Source organism: Ixodes scapularis, unplaced genomic scaffold (assembly GCF_016920785.2).
Source record: "Ixodes scapularis isolate PalLabHiFi unplaced genomic scaffold, ASM1692078v2 PGA_scaffold0__279_contigs__length_252992795, whole genome shotgun sequence".
NCBI classification, from domain to species: Eukaryota; Metazoa; Arthropoda; class Arachnida; order Ixodida; family Ixodidae; genus Ixodes; species Ixodes scapularis.
Window position 1 is genome coordinate 177,007,262 of NW_024609835.1, and position 26,274 is coordinate 177,033,535.

Consider the following 26,274-nt stretch of genomic DNA (forward strand, 5'->3'; position numbering starts at 1 on the left):
CCAAAACCGCTGCATGCGAACTAGGCTTTAAGCGTGTTTGACATGCAGCGATTTTGGCTCTAGAGCGGCGCGATTTCTGCCGTCGCGGCGCTCGTGCCGCTCCACCGCTGGTGCTGGCCAGAGCGCCGTGACGGCAGAAATCGCGCCGCTCTAGGGCCAAAACCGCTACATGTGAACTAGGCTTTAAGCGTGTTTGACATGCAGCGATTTTGGCTATAGAGCGGCGCGATTTCTGCCGTTGCGGCGCTCGTGCCGCTCAACCGCTGGTGCTGGCCAGAACGCCGCGACGGCAGAAATCGCGCCGCTCTAGGGCCAAAACCGCTGCATGTGAAGTAGGCTTTAAGCGTGTTTGACATGCAGCGATTTTGGCTCTACAGCGGTGCGATTTCTGCCGTCGCGGCGCTCGTGCCGCTCAACCGCTGGTGCTGGCCAGAGCGCCGCGACGGCAGAAATCGCGCCGCTCAAGGGCAAAAATCGCTGCATGTCAAACACGCTTTACGCAAGACGCGACCATGTTATGCTGGCTGTACCATGTATGTGGCGCTATAACGTTCGATTTTGCGCGTGCCACGTTCGTATACAAGCATCTGTCAGCATCTCGAATACACGATAACAAAACGTCTACAAAGAAAAAACAATTATGCAGCTCGCGGCCGCCAGCGTCCCATCAAACACTCCTTTAATCTTTGCTTTATTTCATATCTTCCGCGAGCACCTATGCTTCACTTTACGTGATAGCGAAGCTGAAGTTACTTGCAAAAGCATGTTCCCCTGAACGATGTTCGTACTGCACGAGAGCGCATGCTTGGAAGGGACGCTGAAAGCTCGCAGCTCGCTCTTGTAGCCTCTGCTACGCTGGCACTTAGAATGGAACGGAGTATAAAAAAAAAAAGCCGTTTACAACTCCCTCTAACGCCGAATTGGAGCGCAGCTCTTGAGGAGGAGGAGGGAAGGGTACTGAGGGGAGGGTATATTCCTCCTCCCTCCTCCTCCCTCGTGATCCTGCCTGCTACTCCTGAACGAAAGGGCTCCGGTTCGAAGCCAGCCGAGGGACAAGCGATAAAAGTATCTCAAGATCATTTTTTGGAGTAATGAAAATTTGGATTCGTCCCCCCTGCTCATCATCCCTGCTCCCCTCCTTTCTCCTCCTCCCCTCATGGGGGTCACGTGATCTCGAAGGGGAAGGGGGGGTCACGTGACCTGCCGGGGTCACGTGACCTGGGGGTCATGTGACCTGGGGAGGTCATGTGACCTCACGGTTATGCCGACGGCGACGCCGCTCAAGCCGGAAACTGGCGCCTAAGAGCTGCGCTCTTAAACTGTAGTGGGGAAGCCTATTGAAGCATTTTTAAAACGGGAGCCAAATATTCCATTTTGCTCACCTGCAGCGCTGCTCAAAACTTGAGAGCTACGGGCCTATTGGTAGAACACGCTGTCCAGTGCTTCTTCGTCTATCCATGCCGCCAATGTTTATCCCAGTGCCGGCTCCCGCCTGCCTGACCTACTGGCTTCTTCGCTGCTACGCAATTCCTCAGTTTTCCTTTTTATCAGAAGTTTATCTGGTGTAACTGGTGTTGCTCAAGCCCGTAAATCTTGCTTATATCATGTGCCGTGCGCCCAACACCGTTAAAGTTCCAAGATTTCAGCCAACGCACTAATCGAGCGCGAACGTGACTGTCATTATTCACCGACAAATTTAATTTCATTTGATTCAATGTTTAATTGATCGCTACCGTGCTCCAACCAGCTGGGTAAGTGCTCGAGCTCAATCCGGAAGCCAAATTCATAAGCCTGGAAGGCCCGGAACCTTTTTAACAATTGTTGGAAAACTTTTTTTCAAAGAACAAAAAGAAAAATTTCCAAAACCTTGCTGCGAAACAAACTGCGTTTCTGGCGGACAACCCACAAACTTCGCCCGGTGGCACGTTCGATTCGCGCTCTGCGCAACAGTCACTGTTCTCTCTGACGCCACGCGCAGAGCGAACCCCGCCGAGCCCGATTCGCCACTTTCTTCCTTCGGAATCCAGCCATTACACTCGTGTGCTCGGTTTATTGCCTCCCACTAAGCGGTATGCAGTTAACAAAACTGTAAAAGCAATGGCGCCGATGCCGCGGACTTTCTTTTCTTTTAACCCCCCCTTCCCCCCTTTCTTCTCCCCTTTTTTTTTAATCCATGTTCAAACTTTTGAGAACCAAATACACAAAAGAACAGTAAGACGAAGCAGCGTCAGTTCTACTTTTCCGCAAGAGCCAAACCCGCAGCCGGAGGCAGCTGGCTCCGCGGAAGGCCCTCTGCGGGACCAATGGCCCCGCCGCTCGAAGGGGGCCCACATTATGAATGTCCGTCGGGGCGTCAGCCGGCGGCCCAATGAAGCGCAGCTTGCTCGTAAATTGTTACACCCGGCGCTCATCATGACCGCGTTTACAAACGACTGGGGAAAAAGAAGAAAAACCCGTCCCGGAGTCTCCTCGGAGGAGCGAAACAGAACCAGCAACGCGGCGCTGTCGTCTCTCCTCGCAGTGTACGGCAGCATATAGCCCGGGCCGGAGGCAGGACTGCGGCCCCCCGGCGCCATAACGACCGTGGAGTTAGTGGCCTCCGGAGTTGTAAATGAACGAGAGAGCATCGCCGTTTCCGTCTTTTAAGTAGCCCCTTGAAAAGAATACGCGGGCGGGATGGACACACCCACTTACATGGTGTGGCCGCAGCCGACTCAGGCGAGGTTTCCTCATCCGAACGAGGCAAAAAGCTATACAAATTGAGCCTTGTAAACTTTGAAGGAGGTAATTTTCTTTGTTTTCGTTTTTGCGCGTAAAGGAGTTTACGTGCGGGAGAGCAGCGATCAATGTCCCAAGATAGACTGTTTCCCTTTTTAGTCAGGCGTATAGAGTGTTATCGTGTGTCGCTGGTCAGCTTATGGACGTATTTATAACCTTCGAATGCGTCGTTTAGGACGCCCTTTCTCGTAGTCGCGAGCTACTCAGACGTCGGAAGATTACAACGTAATGGCAGAGAGCGTTCGTACTCTATGGTTGCCGACAGGTTCATATTTGAAGCATGATGGACGTTGGCGATATTGTCACTGAGCGCTACATAACGTAACCTATTGTGTTCATACTTGTCGCTATTGTGATTTCTTCTTCGGCATTTTATGAGTTATGTCCAATCTCTGCGGAGCGACAAGACGCACTCGACATTAGAGAGAAGAGCATGCACGTTGTACGTGGACGAAAACAATGAAGGAAAGCTAAGCCGTATGCCGCCCGCTTCAGTTGAGCACTGTTGCATTGGTAAGCTTGCGCCTAAATTTTCCGCATACTGTAATGAAAAAAAAAAAGCGCAGCCCAAACGTGACAAAGACGCTAAAGGAAGAAAAAGTAGTCGAGACCTTAGCACCGCGGGGTTTTTTGTTCTGATTTTAAGTATCAAGAATTTCGCAGTTCCGAGTGGACCTTACACTGAAATGCAGGTAGCTCTTCCCATAGGTAAAATATAAAATAAGTCGTAATGAAAAAAAAAAAACTGAAAAGGTTTAAAGAGGTTTTGGCTGGCTTAATTTGAAATCCTAGGTTTGAATACCTGCTCCTGTGGTGACCATGCCTATATAAAAAAAGATATTTTCTTTTCTAAACAAAAAGACAAACAAAATACATTTCTTGCATTTCGCTGCTATTAAAAATAGCCCTACCCGACCTTCTTGACTTGTCTACAATTGTCAACTACCATCTACAAAGTCGAGGTTATAGAATGCATATTCTATTACTAAAAGCTTTAAAGAAAAACTGAAGAAATACACAAGCGTTTATATTTGTCTGTCATTCATCTTAACGAGTGAATTTTGTTATTTGGTAATACAGCGTTATTTACCTGCCACGAACACCAAAGACGTTTATAGTGGTACTGTACACAAAGTGGCAAGCAGCTGCACCTCAGTTCCACCCTCTTAGTATATAAATATGTAAACACAAAAATAACCTTTCTGTGAAAAATACGTAAGAAGATGTATTCGTTTGGTTAGTTTCCATGACATGAACTTCAGAAAGATGTTTTTATTTATATCTAACCTGAAAAGAATGTAGCCGGTAATGCGTCTACAATTGTCAACATTACCATGCGTATAAAATATAATAGAAGAAGTGGCAGACTTCAATAAATTGAAATAATTGAAGCATACATTTTCAAGACGGAACTTCATAAGCTTTTGAATTTGCATATCACTTCGAGGAAAGTAGATTAAGAAACAAGAAAAAGCGTTTATTTGGTACACTGAAAAAGGACTTGACAGGTCGACGGTATGATGCGTATTGCGCTACCGCTGATTTACATAGAAGGGCCGTGTATCAAGCCAAACATGCATTTTTTAATTGCACCTTACTGTTTATGTTAATAATGCTAAAAAAACAGTTTTGGTATGTTACCAACGAGAGTAATAAAACACCTATGACAGTGAAGGCCAGTGGCGGTAGTCTCGTTGCTAGTGTTGACTGCGCTAATATTCTGAATGATGTATTTGTAACTTGTTTTTCGGCATCAAACACTGGTACTCCTTATTGCATATCTTATGACTACCACACAATGCATCGTTTAACACCAGATGTTGAAGGCATTGTTAAAATAAATTGATTCCCTCAAACTTTCATCGTCAGCGGGAATCGACGATATTAATACAAAACTCTTAAAGAACACCAGGATGTGTATGACAATTTAGCTTGCCGCCATATTCACTGATTCCTTACAGTTTGGCATTTTACCAGACGATTGGAAAGTCGTCAGGGTGATTCATATTCACAGGGGAGGTGACAAACATAGTCCTCTATACTTTTGTCTCATTGCCTAGAGTGAAACGTTCTGTTGGCCATTTCAACATTGTCTTCGCAAGTAATTCTCATGCGAAACCCAGCTTGCATCGTTCACACATGACCTCCACACTATGCTTGTATAGAATGCATAATCTTAGATTTTTAAAAGCGTTTGGTAAGGTTTCTCAGACTACTTCTATTAGAACTCAATAGAGAATGAATTTAACATTTTCACCTGGATACGTTCTCAAGCAACTTGTTGCTATAAGTAATTATAATTCCTCGACAGTCTATGTTACTTCAGAAGCCCCACAGGGCTCAGTTTTAGGTCGTTTGATATTTTTAATCAGCATCAATGCCCTACCATCTCATATCTAGTCAAACATTTCCACAATTCGCTGGTGACGGCGCTTTATACCACGATGCAACCAATATCTTTGATCCGAACCTGTTACAAAATTATATCAACGCAGTATCACTTTGGTGGGAGTCATGGTGGATGCAACCACGCTTATCTAAATGTAAATCTATGCGCGCATCCCGATGTACGACACTACCTGCAGATTATAATATATGAGGAGTAGCACAGCAGTTGGTTTCAGAGTAAAAATACATTGACGCAAATATCACATCTGATCTAACACGTAAATTTCTCATAGAGAACATAACTAACAATGCAAATCGTATACTGGGATATTTGAAAAGAAACTATTCATTGGCACCACAATGAGAAGTAGCACTGTATAAAACACTAGTGCGATCGACACTAGAGTACGCATCGTCTATTTGAAATGATGGTCTGTCTTCACTAATTGCCTAATTTGAAGTCATACAAAACAAATCGGTACTTTTCATTTGCTTCAGCTATCATCGAGCATTCAGTGTTTCCTTCATGAAGAATAACGTTCACTCCCACACATATCAGTTCGCAGAAGCATCGCTCATTTAAGCATATTTAAAAATAATTTATCGCATTAACCCTAATACGCGAGATAAGTTTTTCGATCTTCGTTTTTATGTTTCATCACAATTCGATCATTAACATAAAGTATGAAGTTGGCATAACCCTTATACTAATAGCAATAATTTTTACTATTCCTTTATACTGCGCGCATTCCTTGAATTGTACCAGCTTCCGGCCTCCATCGTCATAATTACTTACAGTGTTCTTTTTAATAAGGCATTAATTAGTCTGTTTGCCTAATTTTGTTAATTTTCATGGCTTCTCTTGCATTTTTTCATATGCAATTTTATACCGACTTTTTTCCCTCTCCAATTCCCCCACCCCCCGCTATCTGTAATGCTGTATGTCTTGAGGGTAAATAAATTAAATTAAATGAATTAAACCAATCATGTATGCGTTGTCATCTTCTTGGTTGCTTTATGGAACTAAGATTTCGCTAAGATTGACTTGCCACTTCCAGTGACTAATCAAGGCAGACTTGAAGCGGATTTCTAGCAGCTTAATAAGTTTATGCCGTTTTTAATGCGTTCTGTTAAGGAGCTCGTGTCACAGAAAGGCGGGCGTCGGTGGCGTGGCGAGGAAATCTTGATTGGTCGATAGGGTCCTGACGTCGCAGCCACTTGACCTCGCGGGTGAATTTCAAACAACCCACAACGCTCACGTGAAACGTGACGTCACGCGTAGAATGAAAGTGGTTAAAAAACGTGACATGTAATGCGCTTAATGGTCACCGCATGTCTCAAATGGTTTTACTTCATAAAATAATCAATTTTCATTTAAAAACTTTTGAAGAATTTTAGGCGGGATTTGAACCCGCTACCCTTCAGTTGCGAGCAAGAAACGCTGCTGACTATGCCATGTCTTTTTTTTTTACCTTTTTTTTCCATAAAACGCCAATTTTGTTTCTTAAATTGCTGATTATGCCATGTCCGCCGCACTTCCTGCTCACTGGCAGGACGAGCATGAGAAGCAAACGAGGGGGCAATGCGAACGGGGCCCAATAACGCTATCGCATTGCACTCTTAAAGACAAAGCTTACGCGTCCTCCAAGTTTTCCTTTGTCTCTGCTGCATTTTTAAGCATGCAAGGCAATATCTGGGGCTCAAATAAACATTTTTAAGTTTTAGAAATTAGGTGTGTAACTATTCCTAGAATGCAAAATATCAGTGTCTTTTAGTCTCTATAATTACGGACTAGGACACTTATTCCGGAACGTGTTACTTCGAAATAAATATCATATTGGTTTGTCACTATAGATATCAAAACACTGAAAAGTCTTCACGAAAAAATAGGAGTGCCATCACGCCGTTTGATTTCTGTCATAAAACTGTTCACCAGTGACCACAAAAAGCACAAAATGTGTTTAAAAAGATGGAAGACGTTTATGATTTTCTCTAATGCCGAATTGGAGCGCAGCTATTGAGGAGGAGGATTGGAGGGTACGGAGGGAGGATGCCTCTCTGTACCCACCCGTCCTCCTCCTCAACCAGCTAAAAATAGCGGGGAAAATTTTTCCAGCTAAATTTTACCGCTAAATTTAGCGGGAAAAATTTTGTCGCCTATGAATTGGGCGGTACCTAGCGCCACCTAGCCTATTTACTTGCAACACTCTGCTTGACCCTGCCATTTGGTGAAGAGCGAATGGACCTTTTTTCACGCATCGTGATATTTTCGGGTTACCGTGCAACAGTGAGGTGTGCCAAGTAGGCTGCTTCGAATTTGCTCTTTTGAGCGCGGCTTTTGGTTTCGCGAATGATTCACCACTCCGCCTTGATATGGGGTGCTGAAGAAGGAATTGTGTCTCAAGGAATAGCAAACGTGAGACATAAAGTGCGCGAACTAACTGGGTATTGGTTGTCTTCGTTTAACGTCGCTGTGCTGACCACGAGACGACTGAGTGACTGCTTTCGAAGCGCAAGTTTTTTTGTTTGTTTTTTTACCTTCGCGGGAAGCTAGCTTCGGAAATTAAGAGCTTGTGTTACGCTCTTATTGGCTGCTTTTTTCGCCTCGTATAATAGACGTAGAGTGTTCGTTAAGCCTTATTGAGCTCGATTTGCCTGATTCGGGGCCGCCATAATGAGATGCAGATGAGGGAAGAACTTTGCTTCCGTGCTTCCATTGACGAAAGTTTCTCCCTTTCTGAAGAAGATAGGTTTAGAGTGTTCCTTCCTTTAGGTTGGACAATATAGACACTTTTTCTAAGAGTGTAAGCGAAATCGGTTGCTTTCGTTCAGCGTTCTTCTCCGAATCATACAGAGTGTTCCGCGCACACCGGTGTTCTCACCTGTATCTCCGGTGAGCGCGACTTGGATCGCGACTTGGAGCGTGACTTTGAGCGTGACTTGGACCGGTCCCTGGGCTTGACGGCGGGCTCCAGTCCCCGGTCCCTCTGGGGGGGCTCCCCAAGGGGTTTCTGGGCGTCGTCCCTGCGCGTGCGCACGGGCGTGCTTGCCCGGAGCACGCTCAGCCGGGACCCCGAGTGGGGGCTCCGGTGCCGACGCATCGCACCGGCCTCCCGCTAGCTCCGCCGCCAGGCCGCACTGCCGCCGGACACGGCTCCTGCACGCCGAGAAAGGAAACAACGAAAAGCTGTTAATGAAACGCTGACGGGCCGAAACGAATATACGATAACGTTTTTAAGAGAACGCTCTACACATTCGCAGCCGTCCTTTTGTCTATAACCAACGAAGCCGCCATTGACTCCTGCGAAGAGAGCACGTGGTCCGCAGCGCCTCCTTTCCGCGGGAGGTGAGCTTCTCCGATTGTAATCATTCCGCTAAGTCGAAGGAGCGACGTGCCGAGTATATTGCGGAAGATGTAATTGGCGTAAAGCCGCGGGACTGCTTTCAGCAACGTCACCCGACCAACACGGTAAAGAGTTTGTGTTATGCGCAACGTTCAAGACGAGCCTTGACGTTGGTCAGATTTTTCGCTTGTCCCGCAGCAAAGCCGTGCAACACAGCGCAAGTTGCTATTGCGTTTCAACGACAATATACGCAGTGATTCGGCATTTTCGTTTGTTTGTTTTCGCGCGAAATTCTAGATCATATTTAAAAGGCGCCACTCCGACAATCCTCGCTGCCTTGTCCACTCCTGGTGCACGTCATGGACCCTATAGCATAGCAGTGGTACGGCACTGGCTACATTTCTCATCTACGGTGGAGGATCCAGACGCCCACTGGAGATGACAAACTTCCTGGTGTCCAAAACAGACACACAATTACTTAAGCCGATTGTGCTGGGGAGCACAGCACAATCCAAACGAACGCGACTACAAAAAACACCGATTTAGGGGCGAGTCTGCAGGTAAATGGTAAGTGATGATACAGCTCGCGAGACAAGGACCCCCTCATGACTCGTTGGGACTATCGGCTTTCGCACCTTAAAGTGAGAAAGCTATACACCGCGGTAAAGTTATCCTGTTTTCTGCCTTTGGGAGGATTGATTTCGAAATCCCCTGACGTCTCGTTGACGGCCAAATACATGGCATCATTCCCGCTATAGGCGCTGACAGCTGAAGAAGCGGAGGGCTTACCTCGTTATGTTCGCGCTCCTGGCTTTGTGATTGGTCCTCCGGCGTTCCTATCGACTAGTGCCACAATGGAATTGACTGCGGAGCGAGGATAAGGTATTCGGGATTCGTCACGTCCCTGCGGCGTTTCTTAAGTTGTCAGTCACTATTGTTACTCATGTGCAAGCGCACTTAAGTGCTGGGTACATGCCGTGATCCGAACCCTTTGAAGTCAAGAAATGTACACAACATTTACCGTAAACTGCTCAGGTGCAGTTTAACAGAGTTTTTTTCTTGTCAGTTTAAATTTCTATAAACTAGCAAAACCTCGAAGTTTCCCGTCGAATTTCCGCTCTAATGTTTCGATGCACACTCAAACAAACCCATGACGGAAGCTATGGACGCGCTACCTATAGGCAATCTATATTCTGTAAAGCCCGCACGAAAGGCTGGTCCCTTCATTGAAAGTCTCTCAAGTACTAAACACCTAAAACAATTTTATAGTCTAAAAATTCGAAATGCCTGTCAGCATTATTGAAAGCGTTTAACATTCGATCAGACCTTACTTAGGCGGAAATTACATTTCTGTAGTTTCATTACGTTCTCGAATAGTTTGAAAAGGTAATTAATTATTTTAAATAATAGAAGGCTTTCTAGCGGAAGTCACCGCTCCCATGTGTTTGTTCGCCCGTTTTTCCGTCCGTCGCCCCTTCCTCCCTCCGTGCATTCCCTCCCTTAATTTAGCGGCGAAATTCCTTTGATGTAAAATTATACACCGGGTGGATGCTAACAGCTGTGCCCTTTATAAGGGACGGTAGTTTCCGCTACTTAGCCTAGACGCCATACATAATAAAGAAATAAAAAAAAATAATTTATCTATGAGCCAGCGTCCGCCTAAGCCGAATATTGTCAAAACAAGCAATTACATTGTGAATGCCTGTAGCATCTATTAATGGGGGAAAAGAAGAGTTTGTGAGCAATAAAGAAAGCGATATTCTGTTTTTTGCGCACGTGTGTGTGTTTCTGCTTGTGTTTGTTTTGTTATATGAATCCCACACCTTCATAATGCCCTTTCTTGTTTTGAAAATACTTGACTTGGGGCCGACGTCGGTTCATAGGGACCTTTTATCTTTCTGCATTAACTTTTGATCCAGGTACCGTCATGTTCTCAAGTATTCTCGTTTTATACCAACCGCAAGCGTCACATTCTCATAGAGAGTGAGATTTCTGCGATGCATACTTTATTTATGCGGGTCAAAAAACACGGATCTCTTTTCTCAGGAACGCCCGGTATTTCGACTTGTCTCAATTTCACCGCGGTGTATTGCGTGGAGAATCTTTAAGCGAAGACTTCGTCTTCTAGATTCCAGCGGCTTCCAGTCTAGTTGCGTTTTCATAGCAGTGACACTTTCCTTATAACTGTATTTTGTTTGAACAAATCTAGCCGCCTTCTTTTGCACTTTTCGATTTTATTTTTTTTTTCTTACTAAATAGGACTCGTAGGAGTCATACAAAAAGTGGCGTACTCTAGGATTGGCTTGACGTTGAAAAAAAATGTTTAAATTCGGAGGACAGTCCCGAAAACTTTGCCTTAAAAGAGTTAACACCCTTTATTAACATTTTATTAACTTTAAAAAGACAAGGGGCCCTAGCAGGCACGTACCCGGGATTTTGTTTGGGGAGGGGGAGGGGGGGGGGGGGGGGGACGGCGGCCCGCCGCTTATGACAAAATGTTGTATGAGGGGGAGGGGAGGCCTCAGCAAAATGGAAGATTTCGGACGGGGCCCGGGCTCATCCCCCCCTTCTCCCCCCTAAATACGTGCCTGGGCCCTACTGTACAGTAGAAGAATATAAATCTGGGCGAGTTAGTGATCCATTGGAAGGAGAAAACAGAGCAAGCAAACGACGGACCAGTAGAAGGGTGTACACAAAGACAAGGCGCTGACTTACAACTAAAATTTAATAGGAAAAACACGAAGGCCGCGAAAAAACCCGAACAATCCACCACACCCACGTCATCACACACCACGTTCCCATTGGCCAAGATATTCTATCTCTTCTTAATACAAAGCCACAGAGGGAGCACTGACACACGTACGCTCCCTACACCGTGATATATAAAGTGCATACACTACCTTCCTCGTCCTTTTGTTGTTGTGTCGCATCGTTATTGTTGTCTTTTCAAACTTAGGGGCGCACCCACACCTGTCGCAATGAATCGCCAAATGACCGGCAAGGGAGGATTTCACAGATAGTGCATGCTCCCTTAGTCGGTCGTTGACGCATCTACCAGACTGTCCAATATACTGCTTACCACACGATAGTGGTATTCTATACACAATTCTCACTTCGCACTCTACGAACTGCGTTTTATGCTTCTTTTCGTATCGTGCCTGCGTGTGCTGCTCCCCTAAGAATTCTACCACACAGCTTCTACAGAAGAGGAGCAAATAACCAGGACTTTCTTAATTCTGTGGCTGACCTTGTGGACATTGGGCACCCCCCCCCCCCCCCCCTACCGGTCTCACTCTCGGTTTGCACTTCTCTGAGACCACAGCAGTCTCCCGAAGCCTTTGCAGCAGTGATTCAGCACTTTTTACAGGAATGGGTGAATCACGTTGCATCTAGATAGTTGGACGCTTTTCCGTTAACTAACTTTGCCTGTTTGTTTCTAAATATTTTGGGATAGTCACTAAGCCAGTGAAGATGACTGCCTGGGGCATTCAGCGACCTAACTCTTTCAGTGTTCATTTATGAGGGACCATGTTCAACGACTTCTGGAAGTCGAGGAAGACGCAGTATACCTGCACACCATTACCAAACGAGTAAGCAATATCATGGTAGAATATGAATAGTAGTGTGTCACACAATAAAACTCTTCTGAATCCACGCTGGTTAGGATTAAAAAAAATGTTTTAGTTGAGATGCTTCAGAACGTTGTTATAAACGATATGTTCTAATATTTATTGAGAAGAGAAATATCTCTATAGTTGTCAACCTTACCCTTTCATCCGGATTGGTGGACAGGAAACACGCGTGCAGTTTCCATTCGCTGGGCGTGCAGCCAGATGTAAAAGAGCTATCAAACAGCCTAAACAAAAAGCTGGATAAAATACCCGAACACTCCTACGGCTGGGCATACCACCCGGCCCACTAGCTTTGTTTATATTTGAATTATTTTTCGGTTTTAGAATTGTGTTTTGGCTTAGTTTATTACCGAACATGCACTCCTCTAAAGGTGAGAAAGTAGGGAGGAGGGCAGCAGCATCTAGGTCACAAAAATTCTAATTTAAAATAATTATTGAAAAGCCTCGCTATATACATATAATTATCTGCAAACCGACCCAAATCGCGGATAGGCGAAATGCCTGTCCCATTAACTGTTTCCGCTGTTCGGCGCCACCAGGCTCTGTATCATTCACTGCGTCCTCCTTGAGCACTTCCGTTTCCTTCGGCGAAAAGAACCACTCGGCAGGCTGTTATTCCCAGAGGAGTAAGAACCAGAATCCAGCGGCTGTGGGCAATTATTCAACTTAAGAAACCCTCAGCATTTTTAGTTATGAATAAATATAAAGTCTGAGAGCTCATCTTTTTTCGTTGTTATTATTTAGAAAATAGAAATCGCAAAGCAAATCAAATCTATGTCGCGCGTTGCTCTTCGGGTTTTATCACCGTCACCTCTTTCTATGATTTTTTTCAGTTAAGCTATTCAAGCATGGCTGCATACCCAAAAGCGACGGAACAAGTCCAGGGCATTCAGACATGGCCACGACAAGAGTAGTATTCAAGACATGGTTTTACCAGATTCCTAAATAAAAGTGAATGAAGACTGAGGAAGCCTAAGCGTTTCTTATGACCGAGTGCTTTATATTTTAGATTGTGTTCAGAAAAATTTGGGCAAGATGGGTGCAGCATTTTCCCAGTCCGGAGCAAAGGCCAGAATTGAAATTTTGATTGGGATAAGCAACAATGGAGAGAACTGTAGTTCCAAGTTCTTCCGCATCGACCTATATTTGCCTGATTTGGCCCCCTCGGAGTTTGATCTGTTTCTGAAACTAAAACATTTCCAGGTTGGAAAAAGATTTCGGTCGATTGAAGTAGTGATGGAGGCTGTCAAGCTTTAAGTATGTTTCTTTGAGGAACTTCAAAGACAGTTTCTTCCGGAAAATGATCGAGAAGCTGGAGAAACCTCGGACTATGAGTATTGAGCTTCAGGGGGAGTATGTTTAAAAATAAGATATGCCTTGAATCAAATTTATTTTGTTTTCATTTTTATTCCGGAAACATCTCCATATACACTCGTGACTATAAATAACCGTAAGTGACTATAAACAACCGTATCGCCACACTCTGAATTTGAAGAAGAAACTGACCACTCAGAAGCAGTAGACCTTTCCCAAAAATTAAGTTTCACCTGGTGGCTCAGATAGCAGTAACTTTGAACGTACTAGTGTTATATTCAGTTTCGGTATTCATTTGTGTTCTTTCACCCCCAGGGGGCGCGTCCTTCCTTTGTGTATATATTTGATGTATCGTGCAGAATAAAGGCGGTTTTCCGTCCGTCCTTCAGAAACATCACATTGGCGACGAGGATGTAGCCCGTTCCAAGCTACCTTCGGCATCCCGTACCGTCCGGCTACGCCCGCCCCGCCATGAGCTTTCCCGGCCTCGCTCTGCCGCCGCCGTTCTTCCAGACGCACGGCCGTCCGTCCCTGCCATGGGAGGAGTGGGAGCAGACTTTTACAGTCTACCTTCTAGCGTCCGGAGCAGCTGAGTGCCCACCAGAGCGACGCAAGGCCATTCTTCTGCATTGTTTGGGGGCGGAAGGGCAGCGTGTTTTCCGGACTTTACCTGCAGGGTCAAGCGCCGCAGCACCGGCAGTTCAAAAGAAGCCTACAGCGGCCACTACTGACGTGTACGCGTCTGCACTCGCCGCCTTACGGAAGCAGTTTTCGACGTCGTGCAACGTAGTCGTCGAGCGTCATCGTTTCCACCGCCGCAACCAACACGCAGGCGGGTCTGTTCATGACTTTGTTGCTGCTTTACGGCAGCTCGTTTCGCATTGTTCGTTCAATTCACAAGATGAGGCTCTCCGTGACCAATTTGTTGCCGGCGTTGCTTCCAATCGCGTACGTGAACGGTTCCTACTCGAGGGTTCCTCCCTGTCGTTCGAGAGCGCTGTACGAATCGCTCTTCAGTTTGAGCAAGCAGCTGAAGAACTAAAGGAATTCTCTGCTTCAGTCGAGCCTGTTTCTGTGCGTCGTCTGCATTCTTCGCGAAAAACCAGTTCACAGCCAAAAGAGCATTGTCAGCAGAACTCTCAAGGAAAGCGAGCGGTTCACGTGCGTCGCAGGGGCACCGCCCCCCTCGGCGAGACAGAGATAGCCGGTCCGTTTCACCTCACTGTTTTCGGTGCGGCTCGCGGAACCACCGCGCATCAGCGTCACAGTGCCCAGCGCAGGGAAAGAAATGTTCGTTTTGCGGCGTCAAGGGCCACTTTCAGAAAGTATGCAACCGCAAGCGACAAACGCAAGGCAGGGTTCGTGAAGTTGATCTTGATGACGATGTTTTGTCAAGGGGAAGTTCTGAGCAAGTTTTGACCGTGCAGCATTCTGCTCGCAGAGCAATATACATAAAAGTGGGCGTGGCGGATGTCAGCTTGACATTTCTTGTTGACTCGGGGTCGTCTGTTTCGATTCTGTCTGAACACGCATTTCGTCGACATTTTGAAAACGTTTTGCTCCTTCCAGCTTCGCACGTCACCTTGCTTGATTTTTCTAAGCGTCCAATTTCCGTGCTAGGGTGTTTTCAGGCAGACGTTCAATTTAAAGGGCGCTCTGCACCACTTCTTTTCTACATCGTTCGCCAAGGCACCTGTCTGATTGGCCTCGACGGCATTAAGGCTCTAAATCTTCGAATTCAGGGTTCCACTCTCGAGTGCCTGCACACGTCCGTCGCCCCGCCGCCGCGTGGCAATGACCCGACACCTTCTCACATTCCAACGCAGTCAAGAGAGCAACCGAGGCAAGCAAACCTTCCGCCAGCCTTGGCACCCGACTTCGTTTCACTTTTCAGTCCTGAGTAGGGCCTTGCTAAGCGATTCACCCATCGTGTCAAAACTCGGTAAGGCGTGCAGCCGGTAATTTCGAAGCTTCGTCGTCTCCCATATTCACTCCGGGAACCAGTAGCAGATGAACTTCGCAGGTTGCTGAGCCTTGACATCATCGAACCTATCGATGCTTCTGAATGGGTTTCCCCCATTGTTGTCGTTGACAAGAAAGATGGCAGCTTCAGAATCTGTGTTGACCTTCGGGAGCCTAACAAGGCTATTGTACCAGACAGCTTCCCATTGCCTCACACAGAGGAACTTCTTCATGCCTTGGTAGGCGCGACACACTTCTCAAAGCTTGACTTGGCTTGCGCCTACCATCAGGTTCTTTTGCACCCTGACAGCAGGGATCTGACAGCCTTCATTACGCATGAAGGACTCTTCTGATTCAAAAGAGTTTGTTTTGGGTTAGCTTCTGCCCCAGCGGCATTTCAGAAGATGATGGCCATAATTCTTGATGGCTGCTCTGGAGTGTTGTTCTACATTGACGATGTGATAGTCTTTGGGAAAAGTGCAGAAGAACATCTTTTGAATCTAAAAACGGTCTTGCAGAAGGTCAAGGACGCCGGCCTGAAGTTGAACAACAAATGCCTCTTCGACGTTCCAGAACTTTCCTTCCTAGGCCATAAGGTCACGGCACAAGGTATCGCACCACTTCCAGAGAGTGGACTCGATAATTAACACTCCAGTGCCAACAGATGTTGCGGCCCTCCGGTCGTTCCTAGGTCTTGTCGAGTACTATTCCAAATTCGTTCCACGCTTGGCCGAAGTGGTCGAGCCTATGCGCGTTCTGCTTCGCAAGAATGAGCCTTTCATCTGGTCAGCTGAAACAGACAGCAGTTTTCGGAGAGTCAAGGAAATGCTTTCTTCGGGTACAGTTCTCCACATGTTCGATCCATCACTTCCAGTCATCGTGTCGACCCACGCTTCCGACTGCGGTTTGGGAGCTGTCCTGCAGCAGCAACATGGCCACGAGCTCCGCACAGTTGCTTTCGCGTCTCGCAGCTTGTCACCAGCTGAAAGAAAGTACTCGGTTGGTGAACGTGAAGCATTGGCATGTATTTGGGCGTGCGAGCGATGGCACACTTACCTGTGGGGTCGCCATTTCAAGATTCGTACGGACCATCAGGCGTTGGTATCATTGCTATCGTCGCAGGGGCGTGGAAGAAGGCCACTTCGGATTGCACGCTGGAGTGCACGACTCCTGTGTTACAATTTCACGGTCGAGTACCGCAAGGGGTCCACCAACACTGTGGCCGATGCCCTTTCTCGGTTGCCAGCTCCTACGTCGGAGGCAGAACTTTCCAAGGAAGAAGAAAACGTCTCGTTGGTCGAGCCGGCCTCCATGACGAAGGAAGAATTCAAGCAAGCCGTCCTCAACGACGATTGCCTGCAAACCGTCAAGTCGTTCGTGTGCGGCTCTTGGCCACCACAAAAGCCCGTACCAGAGGAGGCAAAACCTTTCTACTCAGTGCGCGAAGAGCTTTCTATTGTTGATGACCTGCTGCTGCGCGCAGAGCGCCTCGTTGTTCCGTCCACCCTTACAGCTCAGTTCATCGCAGTTGCCCATGAGACACATCCGGGCATCACGCGCACAAAGGCGCGACTTCGTGAGCTATTCTGGTGGCCACGAATGGACAAGCAAGTGGAATCGGCCGTGAAAAACTGGCCACATCTGCCTGGAGGCAGATAAGTCTGCCAAAACATCGCCAGTGCCATTGCAGCCTGTTGAGTGGCCTGAAAGACCCTGGCAGAAACTGGGCCTAGACATTGTTGGCCCATTGGAGCATGCACCTCGCAATAGCCGATTTGCTATAACATTGGTCGATTACCATTCCAAGTGGCCAGAGGTATATTTTTGCAGCGAAGTGGCCACAAGCACCGTAAAAGAATTCTTAACCAGTGTCTTTGCCCGTGAAGGATACACGGAGGAGATTGTTTGCGACAATGGGCCGCAGTTCACTTCACGTGAATTTATAACCTTTCTTCAAAACCGAGCCATCAAGCTGTCGCACTCATCGGTATACTACCCCCAGGCGAACGGGCAAGTCGAAAGGCTTAATCGAACTTTGAAGAACTTCATCCAAGTTTCACTCCTCGAAAGGCGACCTATCCGACAAGCAGTCACTGACTACCTTGCTATTTACCGTTGCACTCCACAGGCTACCACTGGGGTTGCCCCAGCAGTTCTGCTGCATGGGCGGATGCCTCGAACCAGGTTGGATGTTGTAGGGTTTTCGGCACCAGCGTTCGCAAAAGACCCAGTAAAGGAACTGGCGCGACTGCGTCAAAGGGTCCGGCTTCAACAGCAAAGCAGCAAGGAGTACACGGACCGGAGGAGAGCTGCTAAGGAGCCGAAAATAGCAGTGGGCGATTTCGTTCGTGTCAAGAAGCCGTCACTTCGCTTCAAGGGAGATCGCGCCTTTTCTTCGTCAACTGAAGTGTTGGCGAAGAGGGGACCTGTCTCTTTCAGACTTGGAGATGGCCGCACATGGAATGCCTCCAAGCTTTCCAGGGTTCCAGAGAGGGGCACTAGTCCACCGCCCCAACGTTCAGAGCCACCTGCGCAGCAGCTTCCGGTTCGAGTGCCGCAGCCTGACCTGCCGCCGCCGCCTTCTCCCGGGTGGCAGCCGCCGCCTCCTGGCGGACTGCAGTCTGCCGCAACGCAGTCGCCCGTTCCTAATCCGCAGCTGCCTGGACTGGAGCCTGCCATGCTGCAGCCGCCTTCTCCTGGGCCGCAACCGCGGTCCCCTGGGGTACCGCAGCGCTCTACAAGCTCACTACCATCCCCAGCCGTGCAGCGTCCCCATCGCCCGTCCCGAGAGCGCCGACAACCGGCCTGGCTCAAAGACTATCAGACCGACTAGTTGTCTATGTGTATAGCAGTGGTTATGTAGTGTGTAAATATGTACAGTGCATGCTTAGGGATATCTAACACTTACTAGCAACTAATCACTACGAATAAGGAAGGGAGTATGTTATATTCAGTTTCGGTATTCATTTGTGTTCTTTCACCCCCAGGGGGCGCGTCCTTCCTTTGTGTATATATTTGATGTATCATGCAGAATAAAGGTGGTTTTCCGTCCGTCCTTCAGAAACCTCACAACTAGTTAGAGTAATTACCCTCTAGTCTAGTATTTTACCTTGCACTGTCACAGTCGGAAGTCAACGGCAAAGTGGGATGTGCTCTGATCACTAGATAGCCCTTTCTCGGTTTTTTTTGGCTTTTTTTTTTTCACTTTCGATTGTGAGGGAGATACAACAATTCAACACGAAGCGCCTCCCCACTTAAACGCCTGCATAACATTTCATACATTAAGGGGCTTTAAAGACGATGGTGTGCCGCGAACAAACTGACTGGACCCGAGTAAGAAATAAACGCTTATGCAGTTCTTCTATTCAATTCCACATATTGCATCGATTCAACATCTACAATGAACAGGACTGCATTAGTTTTACACAATCTGCTCTAGAGCATCTTCAACTTCTTTTTCATTAGTGTCAAAAGGCCACCATTGGTTCGCACATGTGTCCTTCCTCAGATTATGTTAGCAATCAAAAAGGTCAGACTGAAACTTATAAAGGGCCTATTGTCAGAAACATAATTCTGACGAATACACAAAACCTATGCGATAACTTCTTTCCACAAAAACACAGCACTATATGCATCGTAACCTGAACGATGCTGGTCAATCTCGCGCCGCTGTAGACTTTCCACCGCACGCTGGACTGTTAGTCTTTGTAGATGGAACGGTCCTTAACTGAATTAAGCCTTCGAGTTGAGCTAGTTAGCTCTAATTTATACTCGGGTTTTACGCCGAGAAAACGGGCAAAAATTGTTAGAGGCAGGGCGTTGTCCTGCATCGTCTCTCCCCTTTTGTCCCGGTGTTTTTGCGGCGTAAAACCCCAGTATAGATATTTAACTGTTGATTACAGCTAGAGAGATTATATCGCAATGAAAGATGAAAGTTAGAGATTGTGATTTGGTTAGGCATTTTATGGGCGCACAAGTTTATCTAGTGAAGCAATAAATTAAACCAGGCCATCACGCCAAAGCCCAAAGTACGGTTCTCAAAACGTCGATCAGCTTTTAAACGTAGTATAAAATCACTCGACATTAATAAAATCTCGAGGGATATCTTTTTCTGTGTTTTAGCATTTTAACGAACCATCTTGACAAGGTCTCAATATTTTCCTAATTTTTTTAGTAATAAACATTTTGTTACAGAATGTGTGAAATAGTTTTAGTGTTACTTTAAAAACAAGCATGCCATTCTGCACTAGCCTCACTCCGCAGTTTTTCTTCGCAGGTTCCCCACCAATGGCAACGCCAACGCGTAATGATCTAAGAATAACCAAAACTACGTAAGCGGGAAAGAGAAGCAAAGCCGAAAATCAAAATCTTTGGAACCAACTTCCACATTTATCTCCAAAGTCAATATACAAAAAAAAAAAAAAAAAAAAAAAAGTGAAATAAAAGTTTGGAAGCGGATTTAAATCGCGTCTTTTTAAGCTTCTCTCTTCTCGAAGTAAGAGCGGCAATGGTTCTGGCACACGCACGCGATGAAGGAAATACCCAATGGCCGAATCGTCTATTGACCCCTCAAGTGATGGAACTTTTCGAATAAAGACGAGAAAATCTCTAGCTTATTTTTCAGAATTAGCCTCGTTTCCGATATCTCCTTCTTCTAGGCCGAATCCCCAAGCAACAGGAAAATAACGCTCCAATCCTCTAATAATAGAGGCGCTAAGTCAAACTTCTCGACGACGAGTCTATTCATTCCGGTCTCGGATTTTCGAATCCATTCAGAACACGCGGGAGAACTAAAACTAGTAGTGGGAGAGGCTTCGCATTTCCTTTGGAGCTACCGAGCACTTTTTTCTACATTCGAGCGCATAGGCAGTGAATGTTCCCGTGTTTCATGTGCCGTATATCTACCAGGCTGTAGTCGGCACCCGGTTCATAGTCTGCACCTGATGCTTAGTCGGCACAAAATCTCCTCATACACGGCGCTACACCTTGACAAATGTCTGCTTTCTTAACTCACAAAGAAGCTTGAATTACACATAAATCATCAGTTACTTACTTTTCCATTCACAAAATCCGCCACGTCTCGTCATAACCAACGACCCTCAAAAATCAAACTCCTTTATACTCCGCACGCGTAGATAGTCCGCCAACCCTAAAATATCAACTTTTGAACATCTATAGTACGCGGACTATAACCCAAAAAATACTGTATATAATTTACTTGGTCCAATGGGAAAGGTACCACGGACCACTGTTGCTGTAACACCGATGAATGTGTGCATTCGCGATAGCGCGACACCGAAATACAACTACGCGTGAAGCTATAAAACAGGCCAGAAAACTACGATGAAAAAATACAGGAGGAGACACTACAGGCCGTGCTAGTAACTGACGTATCTCCTTTTGTCTGAAGTCGACGCTTTGACATAATAAAACAAAATACTTTAATTGTCTGACAATGGGTACAAGAATGTCAACGTCGTTCGAGCCATTTTCTTCCCTCCTTCTCTCGCATTCTTTTTCTCGAAATTCCGCTACCACTTCCTCTTTGTCGGGAGGCCCGCTTCCACTTAATACGTTTCAGCAGTACGAGCTCCTGACCGGTGCCATTTTCACAGTTTGTGTTATGGGTCCAGATGCACCTCGTCGAAACGACCGCCTGGTGTAATAAACGGCCAACTTGAACGGTACTCCATGACGTCCGACTTCCGCGTACTGACGCGCGATACACGAACGCATCCTGTGACGTGCTATTTTGGACAGTACCGAGCTGAAACAGTCCTTCGTGCTTCTTAGACTTACCTGCCAGTTTTTGAAAGACCTTTGGATCGATCTAGGAATGGAACGAGAAGTCGAGGTCTCATACTTCTGAATTTTTTTTTTTTGTAGGAATAGAGAGGTCGTAGAGCTTGCTAAAACCATGAACTTAAAAAACAAAAGTCGAATCACGTTTTTTTTTTTCTTTGCTTTTTTTTTTCTTGTTTATGATGTCCGCGGGCGTACATACGTTCGATTTTATCCGAGGCTCGGTGTAACGACTGCACTGAAGCTTCTACCTTGCCCGCAACACTCCTTGTGGTGGCAAGCCATCGATCACACGTCGAAGAGCTGCCGTCGAAGCTCGCCCAGGCGAAAAAGGGTCGAGGTAGTCAGGTTGACACGTAGCAAACTATTGGCGGCGAGATGTTTCGTTGGCGCCCTCGTTCGGTTAGCTTTCGTGACGTCATTACCTTGTGAACAACAAGTTTGATGGTGTTTTTAATGGGCCTGGTGGAAGCCTGAAATCATAGCGCTCTCAAAGCAACACTGCCAACACTGTCAAAATTGAAGTTCTTACATTCCTCTTATTTCCGTCGATGAGAAATCCTTTGCTGACGTCATAGTGAACATTCGGCCAATCGAGGAAGGCCGACCACAGCGACGCTTTCGATCGTTCGCGTCCTGGTCTAGTTATGGGAACGTGCGTAAAATTTGCAGAGCCTGCTATTTGTCGTCAGTGGTCTGTGAACGTTCCGGCAATATGGACCCTTAATTTCCACAAACCCCCCTTAAGCGGCACTGCCGGGCGCCTTTCCAGGAGGAGGAAGCGTCTGTTTGGTTCCAAGTTCTCGACCAACGCGAACGCAGTCTTTGTGCCTAACACATGCACACAGTGCGTGCCCCATGTTTAGTTGACTCGAATAATTGGTGCAGCAACAACTATACGGCACGCATTAAAAAAAAAAAAAAGATATGTAAAGCATGCATGCATGATGTACTTGACCGTCAGTGAACCTATGCTTGACAAATAATACACATGCCGATGTTTTTCTTTTAACGCAGGAGGTATTTATGGACAGGATGTCATGCCCAAAGGGTTACGCTCGAGTAAAACGAAATAGCATTCCATGCAGGCCAAGCCAAAAGAAACCGTCCGAGGCCACAGCAGCATATAAAAGCATGTAAAAAACGTACTTCATCATAGTTAATTCTACGTAATTATAATTAGGCCCGATTAATCGTAACAAGCAAGATTAACCAAGTGTCTCGGCGGTATAAACGAACCATGGACGTGGGCGATCCGCAGCCCGACACATGTTCTCGGCGCACGAAGGGGAGGCAAACGTGAGCGCAAGCAGCTGGACTGAGTCTGCACTCACGGTAGCCTGCGGCATCGTAGGGAGACCGTCGGCTCGCACGCAGCCGACTCTGGGATGATGAGGCGTAGCTCGCCACGTGATTTCACATTACGGGGATTCTCATAACGCGCCAACCAATTGACCAGCCAGCGTATGAAGACGTAACTTGGCAGAACAGCCAATATATATTGCTTAGCGGATGCGGTGAACCTTTTTTCGCGATTACTTCAGTTACCACAAGGAGCTCCTCGCAATCGGAGAGCACTATAAGATCTTAAGGCGCTACGCCCACCCTGGGAAGAAGCCGAACGCGTGGAAACTAGTCGTTTAAGTATGCACTCCTCACACCCTCCACTCCTGAATAAATTGAATCTTGTCTCGATCGTTCTGATAAAGCCTGGGAGCACAAGACGGTGTCGTGCGTGCAACCCACCCGAAATTACCCAAACCTCCTTGTCACCAAGCTTAACACAACATAAAGCACGAATCAGGCACGCAAGACACATTGCGGACTTTTAGCGAACCGTTACCGTGTTCGCGTGGGGCACTACCGGAGCCTTTGAAGCATGCTTTCAAGCGCGCGCCATGACCGCGTGGCGCGCGCTTCAAAGCATGCTTCAAAGGCTCCGGTAGTGCGGTACACGGAACACGGTAACGGTTTTCTAAAAGTCCGTATTATATGCTCCCCGGGTGTATCAAAAATGTCGACACATGTCTTTTACGCTTTTATACATTGATCTTAAGCACGCGAAAAAACAAATCAACGTAGACAATAACGTTTTTAATGCTATCGAGATAATCGTGGATCCGAGCGACTCATCGACGCCTTCGCAGGTTAGCTTGTTTTCCGACGACGTATCTCCCGCGGAATTTCCGGAAAAAAGCGGAGAAGACGACGAAAGACACGAAGTCGACCGACCGATCCCGCCCAAAGCTCGTTACGATGCCGCAACCGCAGCATCGTCGCGAACAAGAGGAACGCTCGCGAAGCAGCCGCGAGCGGCTCCTCTCCCGCGGTCGAAGAAGACAGCATCGACGCCAAGCAGGCGGCGGACACCACTGTCGCCCTGGAACGTTGCGAAACCCGCATAAGCCGCCGATGCTGCTGCAGCGGGGATTGCGTTGCGCGTTCCAAACGCCTGCAATCGATGCGCATGAGATTTGGCCCTTTGCTTTCGCTCGCCCTCTCTTTCTCTCTCGATGCGGGCCGCGGAGAAAGGCGCCCCCGCTTTTGCCTAGCTCGCAATGCTGGCTGAAAGCTGCATTCGCAGCATCATAAGCCGCGTAGCAAAGGGCGACTCATTGCGGATATCTGTTAAGTTTGCTTGCAATCGAGAGCGTCGCCTCTTTCGAATGGAACTTTTGGTGGGGCCAGTTCGAACCAGTGATTTCCATACACACTCTCAACCCTCCCCTCCCCCCTTGTTTTTCTGAAGCCACCCCCTTAATTCCCAACAGATCCTCTATTCTCAATGCCCCCCCCCCCCTCCCCCCCCCTAAAAAATTTAGACACTTTTCACTAATATCAATTCTTGGGGAAACCCCTGATTCGAACGATTCAGGCACTGATTCGTCTTCGGGATTTTAGAGTGTATGTGTTGAGCGTACTTGGTTAGTAATTGAATTGCAGCAACCGAATAACTGTAATTTAATTATTTGTCGTTGTAATAATTGTATTGACCACAAGAAAGCGTTACCGTAATTTAGTTACACTTTCGATTGTTAGTTTGTAACCTTAATGATTGCAAAAATGTGCATTACAATTACGACAAATTTTTGTCCCGATTTCGTCACGCTGGAGCTCTGTCTATAAAGCCACCGACAGCAAAATTACACCGAATGTCCACCTCATGGTCCCTCTGCCAACTCGTGAGTGGTGGTACTTTGAAACAGTGTTTGCGCGCAAGCGTTGCGAGTAAGAGTTGCAACGCAATGATCTGACGACCATATCGTACAATTCTTTTTTTTCAATGTCGAAGCAAATAAAAACAAATATAGCGTAGAACGTGGTAAACGTAAAGCGCCGTGTAATAAATTCGGACAGACAATGAATGTGCATATTTATATCAGTGCGGAAACAAAATAAGCTATCATATCAGCATCATTGAATTTTGCTAGCTCTCAAACGAAAGCGATTGCAGAGAAGTGGCGTTGCTTTCGAAAAGTAATTTATAATTATACATGAAGGGGAAAACAGCTCAGAAAACACGGACTACGAAGAGGAACAAACCAGTTCACTTCTTAAGAAAGCTAAGGGGGTGGAGAGGTCGAGGCCGGAAAGAGAAAATGAGAGTGTGGTAGTGCTCCCCTACCTCCACCGCGTTTCCCATAACATGAAACAAGTTGGTGGCAGATATGGAATTCCGGTAGTGTTTTCGGCGCCCCAAAAAATAGGCCAGATATGTTCCAGGATTAGTGCGGGGGTAGTTGGTCGTTCCAGCGCGAAGTGCACCAAGGCGCACAGAAAACCTTGTGTCCCTTGTGTTTGGTGTGTGGTATATAAAATACCTTTGTCGTGTAACAGGTGCTACGTGGGGCAAACAGGAAGATGTCTGAATGACAGATTACGTGAGCACTCATATTCGCTCGGAGCTACGGTTGGGGGGGCCCGTTCATTGCAGAGATTGCCAGTGTCGGTCTGACTTAGGCAGAGTCACCGTTCTGGGAGCGCACAAGGATAGGGTGACGAGAGAGATCATTGAGGCCTTCCACATTCTGTGTCATGGTCATTCGTGTGTTAGTGAACCGTCATTGGCGCTGTCAGCCAAAGAAATTTCCTTCCTGCAGCAAAACATGAGTCACGTAGTGAACGGGTAGTTTATTGACACGCCTCACGGTTGGCGAGAGTGGTCCTTTGTTTTTGTGCAATCTTTTAAGATACTGTGTATGGTTTTTCTGTCTTTGTTTCCTTTATTAAAATTCTTCAGTTGCGAGTACAGCTTTGTCCTGTCGTGTTTGTTTCTCTTCGTAGTCCGTGTTTTCTGAGCTGTTTTCCCCATCATGTATAACGTCAACCAACTGGCCCAGTTCTCCACCTTATAATTTATAAGTATTACTTCTAAGTGGGCTTAATTATAAGTGTAGTTAACCCCTTTAGGAACTAGGTAGTTGTCACTGTAAGTAAATTGCGATCTCGAAGTAGTTTACAAGGTATAATGTTGAGACGACGAGTCGCAGAGAGGTGCCTGGTTTTGTCATTTGGGTTAGGACCTTCACGCAGTGTTAGAAGGAAAAGTCGAGGTTTTTGTCAACTAGAAACTCGGTTGCAACCCTCGGTTGCAAGCGAACGTAAATGCGGGAACCAGCGTTTATGGCAAGATATGACCACGAGCTACCGGAATTCCGGAGCTCTCTGGCGTTCTTGGATGCTTTTTACTTCGGTTCACCGTTGGCAACGCCACCCCCAGGCATTGCCGCGCTTAGTTGGCTCGACGAGACAAGGGGGGCAGTCTTTTTACGCGAGAAAGATGAAAGGGCGAAAGCGCACATCAAGGCGATTAGACAGAGGCCGCTGAAGATACTCCTCAATGTCCCGTGGTCGATCCTCGAGACGTGGTCGAAAGACGTTCGGCGCGAACCCCTGCAGGCTTATTCCTCGGTAGGGGTACTTCCGGTAGACGTGGTTGGCCCCACCGCAGTGGTGGCATTGAGGTCGTCGGTCGGCCGTTCACCACACGCCAGTCTTCGTCGGTGTACGTTGCTCAGCGAGGATCTACCCTGGCTCTTCTTGGCGTCGGGGAT

The 26,274-nt window shown here is 47.0% G+C and overlaps 1 protein-coding gene and 1 pseudogene across 1 annotated transcript in view; one reads left to right on the forward strand and one right to left on the reverse strand.

Moving 5' to 3' along the window:
• The window catches only part of LOC121833002 (unconventional myosin-Ia-like), a 136,599-nt gene extending 122,702 nt beyond the window's left edge, over positions 1-13,897 (reverse strand). Inside the window, exon 1 of the mRNA XM_042293554.1 lies at positions 13,889-13,897. Within this exon, the coding sequence (XP_042149488.1) occupies positions 13,889-13,897 (9 nt within the window). The remainder of the gene's footprint in view (positions 1-13,888) is intronic.
• Positions 13,898-13,927: 30 nt separating this feature from the next.
• The window catches only part of LOC115320494, a 42,335-nt pseudogene continuing 29,988 nt past the window's right edge, over positions 13,928-26,274 (forward strand).